Source organism: Scyliorhinus canicula, chromosome 9, assembly GCF_902713615.1.
Source record: "Scyliorhinus canicula chromosome 9, sScyCan1.1, whole genome shotgun sequence".
Classification (NCBI taxonomy): Eukaryota; Metazoa; Chordata; class Chondrichthyes; order Carcharhiniformes; family Scyliorhinidae; genus Scyliorhinus; species Scyliorhinus canicula.
Window position 1 is genome coordinate 92,992,320 of NC_052154.1, and position 23,976 is coordinate 93,016,295.

Here is a 23,976-nt window from a genome sequence, read left to right on the forward strand (position 1 = left end):
AGGAGATTTTTAGTTTGGAAGGAGTATTGCCAGAAAAGGTGGTAATACATGGAATTAGTGGTGAGAGTAGTGGTGCGCCATGATGTTTGGTAAGGTTAGAGAATCCGATGAAATATGGTGGTAGAAGTGACAGAAAAATTACCTTTTTCAGGGGTATAAATTATCCTGGATAATGATATAGCCGGATCACAGGTGGAAGTGATGTCTAATGTGGTCAAAAAGTCAGTGGAAAGTTAAACAACTGATATGTTGCAAGAAGCATATCCTGGGGTGTTCCCTGATTGTGTGCTTACAAGATCACAAAGCCACAGATTGAGACGGGAGGAAGAAAATTTGAGGGGTAAGAAAGTTGGTTAAATTACAGCAGAAAGATTCAGAGATAAGTCAGTTGTATCAGAAAGCACATACAGAAACAGAATCAGTTATTACATGAGAAATAATGTATTAATGAGAAAATGGAGACCGTTACATATTCAAGCAGATGAGCTATGTGCAGAAGTTTGTCAAGTGGGTTATAGAAAGGAGGTTTTGTGGGTAGCGCAGGAGGGTGCAGTGGGGGGCCTTTAGGAGTAAGGAAAACGCAAGAAAAAGAAAGAGAAAACATTTTAATTGAATAAATATATTGTGGAATTTTGCCATACATGTCACACATGCCAGTTATAGAGAAACACCAAGCGATAATCAAAACCAGCATCTTTAACACCCATTCCAGCATTTGTGAAACCTTTTAGGAAGGTCCTAATTGATTACGTAGGACCCCTGCCTAAAACCAAAACTGTGAATCAGTATGTGTTGACCAGAATAATAATAACCTTTTATTGTCACAAGTATGAAGTTACTGTAACGGATGTGTCCATAAGATTTCTGGAGGCCATTCCATTAAGAAACATTACTACTCAAAGCATTGTTTTGGGTATTCTAAAAGGCACTAAGGTGGACAGGTTCCCAGATCCGGATGGGATCTATCCCAGGTCACTGAGGGAAGCGAGGGACAAAATAGCTGGGGCGTTAACAGATATCTTTGCAGCATCCTTGAGCACGGGTGAGGTCCCGGAGGACTGGAGAATTGCTAATGTTGTCCCTTTGTTTAAGAAGGGTAGCAGGGATAATCCAGGGAATTATAGACCTGTGAACTTGACGTCAGTGTTAGGCAAACTGTTGGAGAAGATACTGAGGGATAGGATCTATGCACATTTGGAAGAAAATAGACTTATCAGTGATAGGCAGCATGGTTTTGTGCAGGGAACGTCATGTCTTGCAAACCTAATAGAATTCTTTGAGGAAGTGACAAAGTTTATTGATAAGGGAAGGGCTGCAGATGTCATAAACATGGACTTTAGTAAGGCGTTTGATAAGGTTTCCCATGGCAGGTTGATGGAAAAAGTGAAGTCGCATGGGATTCAGGGTGTACCAGCTAGATGGATAAAGAACTGGCTGGGCAATAGGAGACAGAGAGTAGTGGTGGAAGGGAGTGTCTCAAAATGGAGACGGGTGACTAGTGGTGTTCCACAGGGATCCATGCTCGGACCACTGTTGTTTGTGATCTACATAAATGATCTGGACAAAGGTATAAGTGGTCTGATGAGCAAGTTTGCAGATGATACTAAGATTGGTGGTGTTGCAGATAGCGAGACAGACTGTCAGAGAATACAGCAAATTATAGATAGATTGGAGAGTTGGGCAGAGAAATGGCAGATGGAGTTCAATCCAGGCAAATGCGAGGTGATGCATTTTGGAAGATCTAACCCAAGAGCAGACTATATGGTCAATGGAAGAGTCCTGGGGAAAATTGATGTACAGAGAGATCTGGGAGTTCAGGTCCATTGTACCCTGAAGGTGGCAACGCAGGTCGATAGAGTGGTCAAGAAGGCATACAGCACGCTTGCCTTCATCGGACGGGGTATTGAGTACAAGAGTTGGCAGGTCATGTTACAGTTGCATAGGACTTTGGTACGGCCACATTTGGAATACTGCGTGCAGTTCTGGTCGCCACATTACCAGAAGGATGTGGATGCTTTCGAGAGGGTGCAGAGGAGGTTCACCAGGATGTTGCCTGGTATGGAGGGTGCTAGCTATGAAGAAAGGTTGAGTAGATTAGGATTGTTTTCGTTGGAAAGACGGAGGTTGAGGGGGGACCTGATTGAGGTCTACAAAATTATGAGAGGTATGGACAGGGTGGATAGCAACAAGCTTTTTCCAAGTGTGGGGGTGTCAATTACAAGGGTCACGATTTCAAGGTGAGAGGGGGAAAGTTTAAGGGAGATGTGCGAGGAAAGTTTTTTTACGCAGAGGGTGGTGGGTGCCTGGAACGCTTTATCAGCGGAGGTGGTAGAGGCAGGCACGATAGTATCATTTAAGATGCACCTAGACAGATATATGAACGGGCGGGGATCAGAGGGAAGTAGATCCTTGGAAAATAGGCGACAAGTTTAAATAAAGGATCTGGATCTGCGCAGGCTGGGAGGGCCGAAGGGCCTGTTCCTGTGCTGTAATTTTCTTTGTTCTTAATTAATTTTCTCGATATGGACTACCAAAATAAATTAAATCAGATATCCAATTTTATGTTGAAGTTATTCAAGGAAGTTATGGATGCTAGGGGCGTATAGTCAGGTGTATCCAGAGGATTGAGATAAAAGAATTTAATGTTTACTATTTGTAATTAGGGATGTACCGAATGAATCAACTAAATTCACTCCAATGAATTGATTTTTGGTCATGAGGTGAGAGGACCACTTAAATTGATCAAAGAGAAGTTGGTGAGTCAGCGTTGGTGAGGTGCATTGTGCTGGACATGTTTGCAAAGTGTATCAACAGGTTTAGTGAGGCACATTTTGCTGGACATGATTCTAACGTTCACCATAGAATCAATCCCTACAGTGCAGAAGGTGCCCATTCGGGCCATTGAGTTTGCACCGACCCTCTGCAAGAGCATACTAACCAGGTTCCCTGCAACCCTGTAACCACACTTAACCCACATATGCATGGACACTAAGCGAAAATTTAGTATGGCCAATCCACCTAATCTGCACATCTTGAATTGTGGGAGGAAACCAGAGCACCTGGAGGAAACCAATGCAGACACGGGGAGAAAGTGCAAAATCCACACAGTGATACCAGGCTAGAATTGAACCGGGGTCCCCGGCCCCGAGGGGCAGCAGTGCTAACCAATTTGCTATCATGCCGCCGCAGCAGGTTAGTGAAGTACTTTATGCTGACAGTTATTGCGGCTTTGCCAGCAGCTGGTCAGACCCAGTTAATCACCACTGACAAAGTGATGGGACCATTGGGATTCTCAAAGTTATAAAAGCAAAATTACAGTGGAAAATTCTACCAAAGTGTTTTAGGGTACCAGAACAGCACATTTCAGTGACATTTTAGGAGTTAGGCCTGAATTGACAGCTTATTATTTTACAAGAATGATGTGCATTGCTGTGTAAACTAGGAATTATCCAGACAGTAATTGTGCTTGATGTGGTTTGAGTCTCTCATTGCCATCTCTCAATATGCGATAATGAAGTGACGGAAAAAAACGCTGTGAGACAGGAAAGCAGAGAAGGACTACACCTCCTTTCATGTAGGAAGAGCAGCAGGTCTATCAAACGCTACCTTCAGACAAGGGGGTGAATTTCCAATGGTTTCTCCATTGGCTCCCCATAACATTTGCAGGAGGATTGCGTAAAGTCCCAAAAATCAGCTGGAGCTGACTTTGAGACTATGTGTAGAGGAAGTGTCTAGTGTTACAATGAAAAAGTCATCGCCGTCCCCACACCGTTGCTCCGCAGGGTGGGGGCTAGCAGCCACGCAACGTAAAACCCCCACATTCCTGACAGAAACTGCCGGAGAATTGAAGGGGCTGTGGGCGCGCATGCGCACGGCGATGACCTGCAGCAGTCGCGTCGTACAACATGGCACCAGCCGCGCGCAAACCCGTCCTGCCAGAGTACCTCCCTGTGCAACCCCCCGCCGCCGCCGTGCAACCCCTGAACCACTCCCCACCAGCGGCATGGCTCCGCCCCCCCCCCCCCCGCCCGCCCGCCTGTGGCGGTGCTGGATACAGCCAGCATGCGCGGTTGACGAAAATCAAGAGCACATGCGTCGCATGCGACGGGAAGTCGACCCATCGGGGCGGACCATCGCAGAAGGGCCTTCAAGGCGATGCGCTGAGGCTGTCCGAATGGCGTGCAGCGTACACACTGGTAATGCCATTTTGGAGGTGGTGGAGCAGCTGAAAGCAAGCGCCGCCCCCAATTTCACCGTCAAAAGGGATTCTCCGCCCGATCGGCGAATACGATTTTGCCGCTGGCAAGTGGAGAATTCTGCCCATTGGCTCCCTGGGATGGCCAGCTACAATAGCGAATGTGAAAACATCAATATTCACTTACAAACATACCGGGCACAATTCTCCCATCGGGAGACTAAGGGCACGATTCTCCGCTCCCCAGGCCGGGTGGGAGAATCGCGGGAGGGCCACTCTGGCACCCCCCGCAATTCTCCCACCCCCCCAAAATGGCCTGTCGCGTTTTGCGACACGCAGCTCAGAGTTCGCTGGTCGCCGTTTTTCGCGGCAAGCCGCAATTCTCCGGCCCGGAGGGGCCGAGCGGCCTGCCGTTCCCGACCTGTTCACGCTGGCGGCAACTACACCTGGTCGCTGCCGGCGTGAACATGGCGCCAAAGGATCGTTGGTGGCACGTGGGGGGGCGGAGAGGGGAGTGAGCACCACGACCGTGCTCGGGATGGGACTGGCCAGCGATTGGTGCCTACCGATCGTCAGGCCAGCGTCTGTAAACGACGCACTCTTTCCCCTCCGCCGCCCCGCAAGATCAAGCCGCCACGTCTTGCATGGCAGCGGAGGGGAAGACGGCAGCCGCGCATGCACAGCTGACGTCATTAGGCGCACGGGCTGCGTCATTCTTGGCGCGCCGAGATTTACGGCACGCCGCTCCTAGCCCCCCCAAGGGGGGGGGGGGGGGGGGGGGGGGGGGGGTAATAGGGGGCGAGGAGCGGCTTCCGACGCCGTCGAGAAACACTCTGGGTTTCACAACGGTGTTGGGTGTTGCAGAGAATTCCGCACTAAGTCTCGACGCCGTTGTGAAAACCAGAGTGTTTCACTCCGGCGTCAGAGGCCGCTCCCAGCCCCTTATTCTCCAGACCTTGGGGGGCTAGGAGCAGCGCCGCATCATTTAAGCGCCGGGCCTTGGCATTGCGTAAATGACGTCACCCGTGCACGCGCAGGTTGGCCGGCGCCAACCCGCGCATACGCGGTTGCCGTCCTCCCCGCAAGAAGATGTCGGATGGATTTTGCGGGGTGGCAGAGGAAAGGAGGTCCTCCTTGAGAGGCCGGCCCGCCAATTGGTTCCCGCCGGCAGCGACCAGGTGTGGAGGGTGCCGGCGGGAACCTGTCGTGTTGGACAGGCCACTCTTCCTATTTGGGCCGGAGAATCGCCGTTCGCCCGTTACAAACGGCGATTCTCCCAGCAGCCAGCCGTGAATCTCGCCGCGCCGGTTTTGGGGGGGTGGGGGGTGGGAGGGAGAATCACGTGCAGGTGCCGGGGCGGCGTGGCAGGACCCCGCTAGGCGCCCCGGCAATTCTCCCACCTAGGGGGGGGGGGGGGGGGAAAGAGAATTCCACCCACCAATTTAGGAGGAACATTTATTTTTGGTATAAATTCCCCTTTGTGCAATGTTCATACCCCGATACCCACATATTGAAATGAACACACCCCATTCATGTCATATGTATTTAATAAAGTGTGTAGTACCAACATTAAACACTACACCCTGCTCAAATTTAAACTCTCCATTTCTCTATAAATCACAATATATTTCATCAAAAATGTTTTCCTGGACTCACGATTACACTAGTACAGAGGGAATGTATTATTGGAAGTGAATCAAGGCAGAGAACAAGGTGGCTGTGGATGGGAGTTCAGACGTCTTTCAGAGGGTCCATAGTAGGAGGAGTCTCCCTCCAGTGAGGAGGCCAGGTAGCCTGGATACTAGGTCGCTCCTTCACTCGATTGTAATAATCTAGCAGGCAGGGATATCTTTTCTGCGACAATCTACAATCCAAAATAAAACAATATTGTTATAACTTTAGCATTGTAGGTTTTAAAATCAGGTTTTCAGGCCTCCAGCAGTAAGACATTCAGCCCCTTTAATCTCCGAGCCTGACATTTTGTACTTAATCAGTGAGCTTCATTCCTCCGACTATAAATTGGTAATTGGACTCTGGGCAGATTCTCCCAAAGAATTTCTAAGTTAATTTGTGGTGGGTTTTTCGCAGGGTGTTTCCCGCCGGCTCTGCCCAGAGTTCCCCACAGCTATTCAATGACACTTGCATCCTGGGAAGTTTCTCACCAGGTCAGAATTAGAATGTTTTTTAGCACTGGGGTGCTGAACTCAGCGATCAGTCCGCCATTTTGAAAGGATGTCCCGATCATTAAGTGAGCTTTTGGGTCCCCCATATCCCCCCCCCCATACATATGGGCACTGCCCCATACCCCTCAAGTGAAGACACCCTGCTATAGGGTCCCACCTCTTTAGACCCACCCCAGCTCCCTCACCCCTTCCTTCTAGGACACCCACCCAACCTCCAAGAGGCCCCTACTTACCTGCCCTGCACACCCCACCCTTCAAATCCCTCCTCCACCCACATTTCATGGGCATGGGCCCCTTCGCCCCCGACGCCTGGCAGTGCCACCCCACTCGGGCACCTTTGCACTGCCACCTTTCATCCAAGCAGTGCTCCTACTGAGTTGAGTGTGCCATCTGGGCCAAGGTGCCCAATTTCCAGGGGGAGGGCCTGGGAGCTACCCTGCACTTACCTGATGACCCAGGGCCTCTGAGGACCCGGTAGACCCCCAGGTGCTGTTCCGTCCACATTTCTGTGGACAAGCATTGATCGGTGCCTAGCTGCTGCCTCCCTGAGGAGGCCGAAGAATTGAGAGAGGTTGGTGGATTCCGCGCAGGTAGATCATAAGTAGGTTTAGTGTCATTCGGTTCTGCCCAATTGGGGCAGGGTTCCGACACCAACGCCTTGTGGGACTTCGGTGAATCCCGCAAGATGCGGAGGCTCGCAGGAAGCTTTTCCCAGCATTCACCAGCTGCAATACGCTCAAGCGAGAGCACAACGCAACTGAGAATCTCACCTCCTGTCTCCGATTTCCTTCCTCACCGGGGAGTGAACAACACCACTAAAATTGCAGCTACACTGGCAGATTTTGCTCAGCCATCTCTCCGACTAACAGTGCAGTGGATAGGCAGGAAGGGCAAGATTAGAAGTGAATGCAGGAGGGCAGCATGATGGCACAGTGCTGAGCACTGGGACTATGGCACTGAGGACCCGGGTTCGAAACACGGCCCTGGGTCACTGTCCATGTGGAGTTTGCACATTCTCCCCATGTCTGCGTGGGTTTCATCCCCACAACCCAAAGATGTGCAGGTTAGGTGCATTGGCCATGCTAAATTGTCCCTTAAATTGGGGGGAAAAAAAATTGAGTACTTAAATTAAAAAAAGTGAATGCAGGGGCCACAACTATAACAAGCACCAGCAAGTTCCTTCATAGAATTTCTACCGTGCAGAAGGGGACCATTCAACCCACCAAGTGGCATGGACCCTTTGAAATCCCTCTCTTCCTTGGCCAAATCACCTGCCCTATTCCTGCAACCCACCTGGAGGGGTAATTTATCATGGCCAACTAACCTGCACATCTTTGGACTGTGGGAGGAAACCGGAGCACCCGGAGGAATCCACGCCAACATGGGGAATATGTACAAACTCCACAGTCACCCAAGGCCGGAATTGAACCCGGACCCCTGGTTTGAAGCAGCAGTGCTAACCACTGTCACCCCATCACAGCAGAATTTTCAAACAGAATTTGATACTGGAAACATAAGGAAGCGAAAGAACTGGTGACCAACAGCTTGGATAAAGAGATAGGATTTGAGGAATGTCTTAAAGGGAGTAGCGAAGTTTAAGAACAGAATTCTCAAGCTTAGGGGCTAGGCGGATGACAGCAAAGCCACTAATGGTGGGACAATTAAACCTGGAAATGCACAAAAGGCCAGAACCGGATGAGTGTAAAGATTTCAGAAAGATGTAGGACTGGAGGCGATTATGGACACGAGGAGGGCTGTGATCACAAAGGGATTTGTACACAAGAATAAGAATTTTAAAATAGAGTCTGTAACAATCCAAGAGCTAGCGTAGGTCAGTGAGCACATGGATTATGAATGAATAAGACTTGATGCTATCATCATGATATCAGAGTAAACCGCGTGTTACGTACAGCCATACAGAACCTTAGTTAGGCCACACTTGGAATACAGTGTTCAATTCTGGTTGTCACACTACCAGAAGGATGGGGAGGCTTTGAAGAGGGTACAGAAGTAGAAGTTTACCAGGAAGTTGCCTGGTATGAAGGGCATTAGCTATGGAGGAGAGGTTGGATAGACTCAGTTTGTTCTCACTGGACGACCGGATAGAAGTCTACAAAATTATGAGGGGCATGGACTGAGTGGATAGTCAGTTCTTATCCAGGGTGGAAGAGTCAATTACTAAAGGACATAGGTTTGAGGTGTGAGGGGCAAAGTTTAGAGGAGATGTGCGAGGGAGGTTTTTTTTTTTTTTATCACAGAGGGTGGAGGATGCCTGGAACTCGCTGCTGGGGTAGGTGGTGGAAGCAGTGACATTTAAACGGCGTCTTCACAAATACATGACTCGGATGGGAATAGAGGGATAGACAAGCAGCATGGTCAGCGTAGGCTTGGAGGGCATATTCCTGTGCTGTATTTTTCTTTTTTTGTTCTGTATTAAGACTTTTAAATAAGACATGAACTTTTAAAAATGGGCACACAAGCCAAAGATGGCTGAGGATGTAAATTCTGAGAATGTAAAATTCGGTGCCTGTCTGAGTGGTTCCTGCGTGGGTGGTACAAAGAGAGAGACAGCGGACTGTTATACCCTTTCTCAGACAGACACTTCAAAAAGGAAGAAGCAATGCCAATGTAAACTGCCAATTCCGGTGTTGAAAATGGAAGCAGATCATCATCCGAGCAAGAATTACATCCTGTAGGAAAATTTTAAATCATGCTCTGTCCCAGATTGTTGAAAAGCAGCCCCTCGTCGCCACATTACGCTGGTTGTTTGGTACAGGGAGGGGTAATTCAGAATGTCCAAGTCCAAAACAACACGGGCAGCAGTGTGGTTAGCACAATTGCTTCACAGCTCCAGGGTCCCAGGCTCGATTCCTGGCTTGGGTCACTGTCTGTGCAGAGTCTGCACATTCTCCCAGTGTGTGCGGGTGCTCCGGTTTCTTCCCACAGTCCAAAGATCTGCAGGTTAGGTGGATTGGCCATGATAAATTGCCCTTAGTGCCCAAAATTGCCCTTAGTGTTGGGTGGGGTTACTGGGTTGTGGGGATAGGGTGGAGATGTGTATCTTGGGTAGGGTGCTCTTTCCAAGAGCCGGTGCAGACGGGCCGACTGGCCTCCTTCTGCACTGTAAATTCTATGAAACGAACACATCTTTCAGAGACTTTGCTGGGGCGATTGGAGGGGTGTTTGCCGGATGTGTCAGAGGGAGGTCATGCCTAACTAATTTTTTGCGCTCGTAACCAAGTGTATAGATGAGAGTAGTGCAGTTGATGTCGTTTACATGGATTTTAACAAAGCCTTTGACAAGGTGCCACATGGGAGACTTATTAAGAAGTCAAATGCACATGGGATACAGGGCGTTTTGAGAAGATGGCTTCATAATTGGCTTAGCGGTAGGAGACAGTGGGTGATGATAGATGGCTGCTTTAGTGTCTGGAAGCCAGTGACGTATCACAGGGATCCGCGCTGGAACCCCTATTGTTGGTCATTTATATAAATGACGTAGATGACTATGTGGGGTGTTTGCGGATGACACGTTGGCCGGGAGGTTAACAGTGAGGTTGGGTGGTTAACAGTGAAGCTGAGTGTTTTGGGTTGCAGGAAGATATAAACGGGATGGCGGATAAGTGGAAGATGCAATTTAACCCTGGAAAATGTGTATGGTACACTTTGGAAGGAGCAATTTGATAAGGAAGTAGAGTATGAAAAGGTCTGACACTGGGAAGTCCTAAAAAACAAAGAGACCTTGGTGTGTTTGTCCATAGATCTCTGAAGGCAGAAGAGCAGGTTGATAGGATGGTGAAAAAGGGCATATGGGAAACTCGCTTTTATCAATCGGGGCATAGATTACAAAAGCAGGGAGATTAAGATGGAACTGTGTAGAACTTTGGTGTCGCCACAGCCGGAGTACTGTGTGCAATTCTGGTCGCCACATTATAGGAATGGCGTGATTGCATTGGAAGGGGTGCAGAGAATATTCACTAGAATGTTGCCTGGGATGGAACATTCAAGTTATAAAAAGAGGTTGGAAAGGCTTGGGTTGTTTTTTCTGGAGCAGAGAAGATCGAGGGGTGACGTAATTGAGGTGTACAAGAATATGAGGGACATGACAGGAAGAAGCCATTTCCCTTAGTTGAAGGGTGAGTTACGATGGGACACAAGTTCAAAGGGAGGGGTGGGAGCTTTTGGGGATTTGAGGAAAAACCTTTCTACCCAGAGAATGGTTACAGTCTGGAATGCACTGCCTGCGAGGGTGGTAGAGGTGGGTTGCTTCACATCCTTTAAAAAGTACCTGGATGAGCACTTGGAACACCATAACATTCAAGGCTATGGGCCAAGTGCTGGCAACTGGGTAGGTCAGGGCTTTCATGCGTTGGTGCAGACTTGATGGGCCAAAGGACCTCTTCTGCACTGTAATATTCTGTGATTTTGTGATTCTATGTGGTCTCAGATCACCAGGCGGGGATCATGAAGGGGCAGCAGTTGTCTAGTTATATTAGGAGATAATTGAATGTGATTATGACCCCTTCACGGGGAAAGAGTGCCGGAGGTGATCTTATTGGTGAACGAGAAGGCCTTTGACTGGGTGGAGTGGCGGAACTTGTTAGAGATCCGGAACTTGTTCGGAGATCCTGGAGAGGTTTGGGCTGAAGTTTGTTGTTTTGGCTCGGCTACTGTACGCATCCCCGAGATATTCCCAGTGACCGTCCAGGGAGAAGTGTGAATTTGGGGGCCTTGCCTTGCAAGGTGGCCAATGTCAGATTTTGGTATCTGGGGTTTCAGGTGGCGCATGATTGAGCCACAATGCAGAACTGAAATCTGGTAGGTTTGGTAATGGTGTTTAAAGGGGATCTGAAAAGGTGGGACCTTGCTGGAGGGTATAAGCGACAAAGATCAATGTGTTGCCGAGGTTCTTGTTTCTTTTTCAATCCCTTCCAATTTTCCTTCCCAATTGTTCTTGGAGGATGGATAAACTCAAGTTTCTTTGGGCAGGCAAGATGCAGTGGGTCAATAGGGCCTTGTTGCAAAGGGGGAGGTGCGGCTTGTGCTCCCAAACCTGTTGCTTATTATTGGGCAGCAAATGGCAAGAAGGTGAGACAGCGATGGGAGGGACGGGGTCGGACGGACGGATTTGCAGGGTTGGAGGAAGGGTAAGAGAGGTTCAAGTTACTGAGGGGTAGTGAGTTTAGAAACTGGCAGGTGCAGGACTTTTGCGCAGAAGGAACTGCCCTTGTTTCCTTAGTTACAGAAGTATACGTTACTACTGCAGTTACTGGTCCGGGATGAGTGGGGGGTGGGGGGGGAAAAAGAGGACTGTGGGTATCTATGGATGGTAGGGGGAGAAGGGGACGGCACAAATGGAAGATATTAAGCAGAAGTGGGAGGAAGAGTTGGGGATCGAGATGGGATGTGTCAGATCAACTCGACCTCCTCTTGTTTGAGGAATAAAGATACATGTTGGTTAGCTCTCAGCTCCACTGACAGGTTCAATTCTGGCCCCGGGTGATTGTCTGTCTGTGTGGAGTTTGCACTTTCTCCCCATGTCTGTGTGGGTTTTGTCCAGGTGCTCTGGTTTCCTCCTACAGTCCACAGATGTGCAGGTTAGGTGGATTAGCCATGCTAAATTGCCCTTAATGTCCAAAATGTTAGATGGGGTCACTGGGTTACAGGAATAAGAACTAGGAGCAGGAGTAGGCCATCTGGCACTTCGAGCTTGCGCCGCCATTCAAGGAGATCTTTTGTGGACTCAGCTTCACTTTCCTGCCTGAACACCATAACCCTTTATTCGTCAAATTAAAACTATCTTTATCTTGAAAACATTTAATGAAGGAGACTGAACTGCTTCACTGGGCAGGGAATTCAATAGATTCACAACCCTATGGGTGAAGAAGTTCCTCCTAAGCTCAGTCCTAAATCTACTTCCCCTTATTTTGAGGCTATGCCTCCTGGTTCTGCTAATAGGTGGAGGTGTGGGCTTGGGGTGCTCTTTCCAAGGGTCGGTGCAGACTCGATGGGCTGAATGTCCTCCTTCTCAACTGTAGATTCTACGTGTGAGAGAGGACTGGCAAACAATGCTCACATGTTCTGGAGATGTGCTAAACTGGGCAGCTTTTGAGGGGTAGGGTTCGAGAGCCTGCCGGGTATTGTGGATCAAGAGGACTCCGGAATTGATGGTGGCACGTTTGGGTGTCGGAGGCACCAGGGTTGCAGGGGGCTCATGTTGTGGCCTGCTCCTCTCCGATTGACCTGCAACGGATATTATTGAACTGGAGGTCGACAGGGGGTGATTTGTATGAATGAAAAATGAAAATCGCTTATTGTCACGAGTAGGCTTCAATGAAGTTACTGTGAAAAGCCCCTAGTCGCCACATTCCGGCGCCTGTCCGGGGAGGCTGGTACGGGAATCGAACCGTGCTGCTGGCCTGCTTGGTCTGCTTTAAAAGCCAGCGATTTAGCCTTGTGAGCTTGGTTGGAGAAGATAAAGTTCGCCCTTAGGTGGTCGGAGGAAGGGTTCTATGCATGGTGGAAGCCTTTTCTGTTCATGTTTGAGGAACTATTTGTCACTAGGGATTAAAGGGGGAAAAATAAACAAACTATTTGTACCATATATATTTTGATGCGTTATGTTATGTGTTTGAAATAAATATTTTAAAAGGTAAAAAATGCTGACCTTTTCAGTGACATCCCAAGAATGAAAAAAAATGACTGCTCAACACCCCATCCCAATCTCGGAGAACTTCACTGATTCAGCTGACGTGATTCAAGTTAGTGGGATATCTCCCAACAATCTGTTCTTTTTTATTTCCTTATGATTATCACTTCATGAACCAATGCAATTGATAAACACCTATTTGGGCAGTTAATGCAGTGCCTGGCACAACTGTGTATCAGCAGTAATGCATCCAACCTCACAGAAAGCTCAGCGTAAATGTGTGCTGTTCATGAAGATGAAAAGCTTATCTTGGTGAAAACACATTCAAACAAACCCAAGTCAGACTTTGAAACATTTAAATTTTGATTGCAGTTTTGATCGAGATAGCTTATATTTAATAATGCAGCAGTCAGTAACTCACCCAAATCTGACACAGAGGGCCAGTTGTGGGAACAGTACGACATCCGCCATGGTGAAGTTTTTCCCTGCTATATATGATCGTGGTCCCATCTGAAGGCAGAAGAGATTACAGCTGCTTACTGACAAAATAGCAGAGATCACAGTATACAATTGTGTGCAAGGGCATCATTCGCATTCAGTCTAACGCGGTTCCTTTTTTGGGAGCTCTTGCTTCCATTTTGCATTCCCACGCCAGCTATTTGAGGCATCAACTCGCTCTGTCAGACACCAAACATTGCTGCGCCATCAGTCCTCCCTGTAACTGCGATGGCGTGATCCCAGCAAGGATTCATCGAAAGGAATGAATGCGTCAGAAATCTTAATATGCCAATGCTACTTTTTTTCTTTGGAGTTGAAAGCAAAGTGGGAACTGGAGAAGGAGTATATTTTGCTCAGTACAGAAACAGATAAGCTTCTGGAAGATACCGTTGACTGATGTCTCTGTTCATTCCCATCAGTAAACATTAAGCCAAGATTGGTTTAAATCAGAACAGTAAATTTAAAATGGCAGCATCAATTTTAGGTTTGAAACAAGATTGGTCAGTCTCAGTCCAGATCTACCAGGATTGTCAGTCTCAGTCTGGATCTACCGGGCTGTGTGGAACAGGATTGTCAGTCTCAGTCTGGATCTACCGGGCTGTGTGGAACAGGATTGTCAGTCTCAGTCTGGACTTACCGGGCTGTGTGGAACAGGATTGTCAGTCTCAGTCTGGATCTACCGGGCTGTGTGGAACAGGATTGTCAGTCTCAGTCTGGATCTACCGGGCTGTGTGGAACAGGATTGTCAGTCTCAGTCTGGACCTACCTGGCTGAGTCAAACAGTATTGTCAGCTCCATGGTTACTCAGTTTTAATCCGAATGTATCGCGTTTTGCACGGTGCAGTGCCAGACAACATGATGCAAAGTATTCTCAGTGTGAGAACTGACTTCCATCTGCATAATGATTGTACACTGGTCACTCGTACAGTATCCAGATTGGCACCTCATCCACCACCGACTCTCAGCGATAGTAATATGTACCATATACAAGATGCATTGCAGCATCAATCCAAAGCTCCTCTTCCACACCCACAAGCTCTTCCCTTAGATACAGAAGGTCAGCAGACATATGGAAACAGTTCCATCTGAAAGTTCCCTTCAAAGTCACACACCATCCCGACTCAAAACTACATCTCCCGGCTTTATTGTCGCTGGATCAGAATCCTGGAACTCCCTCCCCAACAGCACTGCGGATGTATCTAGACCACATAGACTGCAGCGGTTCAAGAAGGCAACTCACCACCACCTTCTCAAGGGCAATTAGTAATTGTCAATAAATGCTGGCTAAGCCAGCAACACCCTCATCTCATGAATGAATTTTTAAAATATCCTCCACAACATATTCTATCAATTTCATTCTTGAAAATTACATGCTTCCCTCTGTGCAAAAGAAAGTGTTGCCTAATTTTTTCCTGAACAGCCTAGCTCCAATTATAGAAACTTGTGGTCTCATTCGTGACTCTCCTGCCTCGGGAACCAGTTTTCTACCTTGCCTCTTTTATGATTTTAAGACCCTCAAATAGTCCACCCCTCAGTGTTGTAGAGGGAATACTAGCAGTGATTATGCAACAGTTCTTCATAACGTAACCCAGTAAACCCAACGGTCATTCTAGTGAACATTTGCTGTATGCCCACCAAAGCCAATGTTTCCTTCCCGAGATGTGGTGCTCCAAACTGAATGCAGTGCTCCAGATGGGGTATCACCACAGCTCCGTACAACTGAAGAATCACCCCCTCCTCATTGCATTGCAGCATACCTTCCCCAGATATCCTTCCCAGAGAGTAAACTCTGTTGTCAGTGCAGATTTATTTCTTGCCAGTGCAGCTTCATGTCGCTCAGGTTCTGGAACCCTCCAATTGTAGAATGCAAAATCAGCTGCAGGTAGAAAAACAATGATATTAAAACAGTCTCTGCTTCACATGATGTGGAGATGTCGGCGTTGGACTGGGGTGAGCACATTAAGAAGTCTTACAACACCAGGTTAAAGTCCAACAGGTTTGTGGGGCAGCACAGTAGCTAGCATAAATGCTTCACAGCTCCAGGGTCCCAGGTTCAGTTTCCGGCTGGGTCACTGTCTGTGTGGAGTCTGCACGTCCTCCCAGTGTGTGCGTGGGTTTCCTCCGGGTGCTCCGGTTTCCTCCCACCAGTCCAAAGATGTGCGGGTTAGGTAGATTAGCCATGCTAAATTGCCCGTAGTGTCCTAAAAAGTAAGGTTAAGGGGGGTGGGGTTGTTGAGTTACGGGTATAGGGTGGATACGTGGGTTTGAGTAGGGTGATCATTGCTCGGCACAACATCGAGGGCCGAAGGGCCTGTTCTGTGCTGTACTGTTCTATGTTCTATGAGCTTTCGGAGCGCAGCTCCTTCACCCGAGGAAGGAGCAGTGCTCCGAAAGCTCGTGTTTGAAACAAACCTGTTGGACTTTAACCTGGTGTTGTAAGACTTCTTACTCTGCTTCACATGACACTGGTAAACCTCTCACTCGAATGCTAGTGTTGTAGCAATTGCTGGAGCCCTGTAGTGATTCAGGGGAGCTACTCACCTGATAGAAATGAGGCTGCGACTGATAGAAATGAGGCTATGACAGGTGAGGACCTTGAGAGGATTGTTATCACTAAGGAGGGAGTGATGGGCAAGCTAATGGGGCTAAACGTGGACAAGTCTCGTGGCCCTGATGGAATGCATCCCAGAGTGCTAAAAGAGATGGCTAGGGAAATTGCAGATGCACTAGTGATAATTTACCGAAATTCACTAGACTCTGGGGTGGTCCCGGTGGATTGGAAATTAGCAAACGTGACGCCACTGTTTAAAAAAGGAGGTAGGCAGAAAGCATGAAATTATAGGCCAGTGAGTTTAACTTCGGTAGTAGGGAAGATGCTGGAATCTATCATCAAGGAAGAAATAGCGAGGCATCTGGATAGAAATTGTCCCATTGGGCAGACGCAGCATGGGTTCGTAAAGGGCAGATCATGCCTAACTAATTAATTTAGTGGAATTTTTTGAGGACATTACCAGTGCAGTAGATAACGGGGAGCCGATGGATGTGGTATATCTGGATTTCCAGAAAGCCTTTGACAAGGTGCCACACAAAAGGTTGTTGCAAAAGATAAAGATGCATGGCATTAAGGGTAAAGTAGTAGCATGGATAGAGGATTGGTTAATTAATAGAAAGCAAAGAGTTGGGATAAATGGGAGTTTCTCTGGTTGGCAATCAGTAGCTAGTGGTGTCCTTCAGGGATCCGTGTTGGGCCCACAATTGTTCACAATTTACATAGATGATTTGGAGTTGGGGACCAAGGGCAATGTGTCCAAGTTTGCAGATGACACCAAGATGAGTGGTAAAGCGAAAAGTGCAGAGGATACTGGAAGTCTGCAGAGGGATTTGGATAGGTTAAGTGAATGGGCTAGGGTCTGGCAGATGGAATACAATGTTGACAAATGTGAGGTTATCCATTTTGGTAGGAATAACAGCAAACGGGATTATTATTTAAACGATAAAATATTAAAGCATGCCGCTGTTCAGAGAGACTTGGGTGTGCTAGTGCATGAGTCACAGAAGGTTGGTTTAAAAGTGCAACAGGTGATTAAGAAGGCAAATGGAATTTTGTCCTTCATTGCTAGAGGGATGGAGTTTAAGACTAGGGAGGTTATGTTGCAATTGTATAAGGTGTTAGTGCGGCCACACCTGGAGTATTGTGTTCAGTTTTGGTCTCCTTACTTGAGAAAGGACGTACTGGCGCTGGAGGGTGTGCAGAGGAGATTCACTAGGTTAATCCCAGAGCTGAAGGGGTTGGATTATGAGGAGAGGTTGAGTAGACTGGGACTGTACTCGTTGGAATTTAGAAGGATGAGGGGGGAATCTTATAGAAACATTTAAAATTATGAAGGGAATAGATAGGATAAATGCGAACAGGTTGTTTCCACTGGCGGGTGACAGCAGAACTAGGGGACATAGCCTCAAAATAAGGGGAAGTAGATTTAGGACTGGGTTTAGGAGGAACTTCTTCACCCAAAGGGTTGTGAATCTATGGAATTCCTTGCCCAGTGAAGCAGTTGAGGCTCCTTCACTACATGTTTTTAAGGTAAAGATAGATAGTTTTTTGAAGAATAAAGGGATTAAGGGTTATGGTGTTCGGACCGGAAAGTGGAGCTGAGTCCACAAAAGATCAGCCATGATCTAATTGAATGGCGTAGCAGGCTCGAGGGGCCAGATGGCCTACTCCTGCTCCTAGTTCTTATGTTCTTATTAACATCAGGACAATTCCTGTGACAGTAACAATAAGAAACAGGTTGTTTGCGTTTAATCAACTCCCAATGGGGAAGTCTGAGAAAACACAGCAAAAGCAATGCAGTTTCCCCGTCAGTTGCAGAGAATTACTTACTGTATTGTAGTTTGATGAGGGGAATATGTGCGGACACAGACTGGGTCGGAACTGGTGGAGATGGGACTGCGTGTGGTGAATTACTTAGATCCTAACTCCACAGAAACTATCGTTGCTTTCCTTCTCAAGTAAAGTGTGTTGTGTATAGTCACTCCGCTTTGTGCAAATCATTTTCTAAATAACCTCTTCCTTATCCTCTTACCTGCATTTGCCTCCTCTGCCTCCACTTCTTCTACCTTCCAGCTGCCCCCTTTCCTCCTGCACAGCCTTCCTCTTTTCATGCCCCCCCCTGTCCTCACACCCCTCACCTCCCTCTCACCTGGTCCTTCTACACCAATCTCTCCACCTCAAACACTCCTTCCTTCCATCCCTCCACCACACACCCTCCTCCATAACCCCATCTTCAGAAAGCAGCTGGGAGAATCACGCCCTGAATGAATTGTAACAGTGACGCAATGGCTCTCAGTCAGAAACTTACCCATTTTCTGGTGTAGAGTTAGGACCTCAAACATTCTCTGGTAAACCAGAGCTTGTTCTGCTGGAGGATCTGGAATCAGTGGGTTACCTTGGGATTTGAACTGACTCTGTAAAGCAAAGAGACATCCCATGAAATAATTGTGGTGAATTATAAACGCTAATAATCCACACTGTATTGTACAACATGTGTTGAGCCTGTACCTTGTACTAGATCATGTGTAGTTGTGCAGTTCTACCCATAGGGGGAGATGAGGAGCTTGTACTGGGCTCCACCCTTGGCTCCTCCCCCTAACCGGAAGTATAAAGGTTGCTGTTGTGAGCCTGCCTGCCAGTTCATCTAGAGTTCATCTCGTCACAGGCAGGCTCTGTTGTAAGACGATTAAAACCACTGTTCGCTTCTAACCACGTGTCGCGTGAATTGATGGTCTCATCAATAATATCAGGAAATCCGGTGGAATATTATGTTTCCAACTCTTTGAAACTTCATTTTCATACCTAATGATTTTTGACTTAATCATATGACTTTATTGTAACATGAGCGATACCATCCCACACCTCCCCCATGCCTGCACATTGGCTTAGTTTAACCGATAGCTGCTGTAACTTTGGCAGATATCAACACTGCCAGGATGTTTCATCCTTTAACCTGAGCTGGGTTAGTCAAAAGCTGTACACCAATGTATTAATAATCATTTGTCTATGGAGACGGTTTTACGGAATTTAAAAATCAGTTTGGGATATTGGATTAAGGTCTAATGTACTGGAAAAAGAGTAGCAAGTCTCGGCAAGTGTTTTTCTACCTAACTGGGGCTAGGTATCAGTTCATTTAGTGTTGGATTACACAATCTTCAGGAATGTCATAACTTCGATGGTTCACCTTTTGGTATTTATTTAGAACATTCTCTATGATTAGGAGATTAATTTTCAATTCTGGACATTCCAGAATACAATTTGGCACAGTAGTTAGCGCTGTTGCCTCACAGCACCAGGGACCCAGGTTCAATTCCGGCCTTGGGTGATTGTGTAGAGTTTGCATTTTCTCCCAGTGTCTGTGTGGGTTTCCTCCCACAGTCCAAAGAGGTGCAGGTTAGGTGGATTGGCCATGATAAATGGCCCCTTAGGGTCCAAAGATGTGCAGCTTAGGTGGGGTCATGGGGATAGGACGGGAAAGTAGGCCTGACGAGAGTGCACTTTCAGAGGGTCGGTGCAAAACTGATGGGCCAAATGGCTTCTTCTGCACTCTTCTAACTATGCTACAAAGTTGAGGACCTCGCACACATGACATCTTGGCAGAGACACTAGCTCCGCTGCAGAAATTTCAAGAAATGTGGGTTTTATATTTACAGCTAATTTTTATTTATTGAATCCTTGCTGGTTTTCTCCCTTCCCCATCTTTCATTTTACTCCCTGGAAGCCCCAGCAGCCACTGTTGTAGAGACCAGCGAATGTAACATACGGGATACCTGGAATTCCACACCCATCATATAAACTAATACAAAGTACACATCAACAAACACTGCCAAATTCTCATAATGGCCTGCTTCTCTTAAAGTCACATCATACCATAGGTGTCAGCCATGACTCAGTGATAGCAACCCTGCCTCGGAATCAGATGGTTGTCATTTCAAGTCCCACTCCACTGCATGGAGCACAAAACCCTGTCTGACACTCCAGGGATACAAACCACTATTATTGGAGCACGGCAGAAGGCAATACTTCAGGTACATTGGGTATCTATGGGGACAAAGATTGTGACAACCTTTCTTGGGCTGAAGACTGATGCACTATCAATGACCACAGAATCGAGGTTGTAGTCCGAACTGAAGGCTTTAATAGGCTAGATGTTTCCCCCAGCAGCTCAGGTACAGAAAGGAAACTGCGAGGGATACACGGGCTCTTATACCCCGCCTTTACTGGGCGGAGCTACCTTACAGCCTTAACCAATAGATGACAAGTATTACATACCAATGGACCAATAAGCAGCGAGCCTTATCTACCAATGGTGTCTCGGCATTGTTAGGTACCGTAATACCTTTAGTCATACTACCACAAAGACACACTCAGGAGGCTAATGGTGATGGTAATCCCTGAAGGTGGAATCTGAAAGAACCGAGGAACAGTGACAGTCTTGGATACACCTGAATACCAGAAAATGATGGAGTTCTCTGCAGTAATTCCAATCCACAATTACTTCAGATGTTAGAGCCTTGGAAAGTAGGATTTAAAAAATGCTTGTAGTTAGACATTGGATCTGAAGCTTGGGTGCACATGTGTGAGATTATATGAGGGGTCACAATACATTACAAGGTCATGGTGGGCAGCTAACAGCTTGCTGGTCTTGTTTGGTAGAGTTTCCTTGTCGGATTACTTAGTGAATGGGTTTCCTCGTCATCTGGCACTAGGCTCTGCAGGTAGTGAGCAGTGCAGAGATGGAACAAGAGGAGAACAAACTGACAACCCACCTTGTACCCATCAGCACGTCTACTGAACAACCCCCAATCTGAGGGAGAGGAGGTCTGTTCCAGTCAGAACCAATCACCAAGGCTTTGCCCTTCCTCACTTATTCCAGCCTGATTGGGTGACAGTTCAGACTGTCACATGTCTCACTAACTCGCATTGTCACCAGGATTGGCAAATATCTGAAACTCTCAAAATATGCATATTTTGACATAAACCTGGGGTTGGGGGGCGGTGAGCTGTGAGGATGATGCAGAGATGCTTTAGTGTGATTTGAGCAGGTTAAGCGAGTGGGTAAATGTAAGGCATATGCAGTATCATGTGGATAAATGCGAGCTTTGGTCGCAAAAATAGGAAGGCAGATTATCGGAATGAGAATGGATTGAGAAAGGGGAATGTGCAATGGGACCTGGTTGCCCTTGTACACCAGTCGCTGAACACAAGCATGCAGTTGCGGCAGGTGGTGAGCAGGTTAAATGGTATGTTGGCCTTCATAGCGAGAGGATTCAAGTACAGGAGCAGGGATGCCTTGTTGCAATTATCTAGGGCCTTGGTGGGGCCACACTCGGAATATTGTGTGCAGTATTGGCCCCCTTAGGGATGTTCTATCTATAGAGGAAGTGCAGCAATAGGTTATCAGACTGATTCCTGGGATGGCAGGATGAACATGAGGAGATATTGAGTCGGTTAGGATTGTATTCGCTGGAGTTCAGAAAAATGAAGACGGATCTCATAGAAACCTATAAAATTCTAACAGGATGAGACAGGGTAGATGCAAGAAGGATGTTCCCAATGGTGGGCGTGTCCAGAACCAGGAGTCACAGTCTAATGATACGGGGTAGGCTATTTAGAAACTGGGATGAGGAGAAGTTTCTTCACCCAGAGAGTAGTCAGCATGTGGAATTCACTACCACAGGAAGCAGTTGAGGCCAAAACACCCTCTCCTCACAACCTAACCTGTACATCCCTGGAAATGAAGGAGCAATTTAGTGTGGCCAATCCACCTAAACCTGCACATCTTTGGACTACGGGAGGAAACCCATGCACACAAGGGATGAACGTACAAACTCGACACAGACAGATAGTCACTCAAGGCCGGAATTGAACCCGGGTCCCGGGTGCTGTGATCTAGCAGTGCTAACCAATGTGCCCTCGTGCTGCCCCTAACATGTGTAGGTTAGAGGATAAGGCGGAGGAGTGGGATTGGGTGAGTTTCTCTTTCAGATGGTCAGTGCAGACTCGATGGGCCGAATGGCCTCCTTCTGCACTGTAGGGATTCTATGATTCATCTGTAGGGATTCATCTCCTCTGGAGATTTTCTGTCCATATCCTTGAACATTATTGACCCTAATCTCCTTCTACCCCCTTCCCAAAATCCACAAACAGAACTGTCCTGATAGGCCCATCATTTTAGCCTGTGCCTGCCCCACTGAACTGATATCTAATCATTTTAGCCTGTTCCTGCCCCACTGAACTGATATCTAATCTAATCTTTCTTCCTGAAAGTTTCTACCCAACAATGTCCAGGAATCTTCCGATGACCTCTCGCTCATTAACAGTTTCCAGGCCTGTCTGAACCGTATGCATCCAAACCCCCTCAATCCTCCAACTCGATGGCTTTTGCTTCTTCCTGGAACAGAGGCCCAGACAGTCTCCAAACATTCCAAACCTCCTTTCCCTGGCTAAACCTGTTCTACGACGTAATAGCTTTTCCTTCAACACCACTCAGTTCCTCCAAATAAAATGCATTAGTTGCTATGGGTACCCGCACCGTCCTTTTAGTTAGGTGTGATATGTGGAGTACACTTAGGCTCACACTGAACTCCCGGAACGTTTCAATCGACTTGGATTCAGGTTTCCTATCCTCGCCATGAGGGCAGCAGGGTAGCATGGTGGTTAGCATAAATGCTTCACAGCTCCAGGTTCGATTCCCGGCTGGGTCACTGTCTGTGTGGAGTCTGCACGTCCTCCCCCTGTGTGCGTGGGTTTCCTCCGGGTGCTCCGGTTTCCTCCCACAGTCCAAAGATGTGCGGGTTAGGTGGATTGGCCATGCTAAATTGCCCGTAGTGTCCTAATAAAAGTAAGGTTGGGGGGGGGGGGGGGGGTTGTTGGGTTACAGGTATAGGGTGGATACGTGGGTTTGAGTAGGGCGATCATGGCTCGGCACAACATTGAGGGCCGAAGGGCCTGTTCTGTGCTGTACTGTTCTAAATTCTAAATTACATAGTCCACCCACGAATTCTCCATCTCCGGGGAAAACTATCGATCAATAATACCCTGCAGAAGCCCTATGATTTCCTCAGCTCCTACGAGTATTTGCAATATTTTCCGATGTTATTTCAGATTCTCAACTTCTGTGCGGTTTTAGCTGAGACTTCCCGTCTTGTCTGGGCGACAGACTGTGTGAACCTTCAAAGAAGCTCCAAGTGTCTCAGATCAGGAACTCTGACGCACATACAGAGTGAAACGAGGAAACTCCCCCGGGTGCAGTTTCGATCTCAAGCACATTGTCACTTACCTCCAGATACATGCAGGCCGCCAAAGATTCATTCACGACGTTACCTTCATGCTTGAAGCTTGGAAGCTGGGGCACAAACATGGAGACAAAATTAAAGCAGTTACTGGGTGAAAGAGAATGATTGGAAAGTTGTTACCCTCGATTTTAAGTTGTAAAATGGCGAGTTTCTTCTCTCAGCCGCAGAGTCAGGCAGTGTACTGAACACGGAACTGCATAGAAACATATACAGACTTCTGATCAGTCACAGAATCCTGTTCAGAACATAAAACTTGTATTACCTGTCCCCTGGGGTTTATGGCCAGAACCTCCGGTAACTTGTGTTCCTGTTTGTCGAAACTCAGTAATTTCTGCGGCATTGAGTGCAGTTTCTTTTCTTGGAGAGCGATCATGATCCTCCAGCAGGGCGGGGAGCCTGAACCCCAGTACAATATACTATTCTCAGCCATTGATCAGCTATACACACACACAACGTCCCCTACACAACTTATTTGTGCTAAATCATCACCCCACCTACGGTTTTATGTGAGCCCGGGGTCAGCTGATCGTAAACCGTGTTGTAATCCAGGAAGTGACTTTGCAAAAAGTGAAAAAGACGACCCGCCCATTCACCTGGAATGA

At 47.4% G+C, this 23,976-nt stretch overlaps 1 protein-coding gene across 1 annotated transcript; it reads right to left on the reverse strand.

Moving 5' to 3' along the window:
- Positions 1 to 5,724: 5,724 nt before the first annotated feature.
- Positions 5,725 to 23,927, reverse strand: LOC119971534 (glutathione S-transferase A-like). The gene is made up of 6 exons (XM_038807170.1): positions 23,637 to 23,927; positions 23,359 to 23,424; positions 18,385 to 18,490; positions 15,283 to 15,401; positions 13,449 to 13,537; positions 5,725 to 6,059 (listed from the first exon to the last, which is right to left on the reverse strand). Exons 1-6 carry the CDS (start codon positions 23,802 to 23,804, stop codon positions 5,927 to 5,929), a joined length of 681 nt encoding a protein of 226 aa, XP_038663098.1. The 5' UTR covers positions 23,805 to 23,927; the 3' UTR covers positions 5,725 to 5,926.
- Between the last annotated feature and the right edge of the window lie 49 nt (positions 23,928 to 23,976).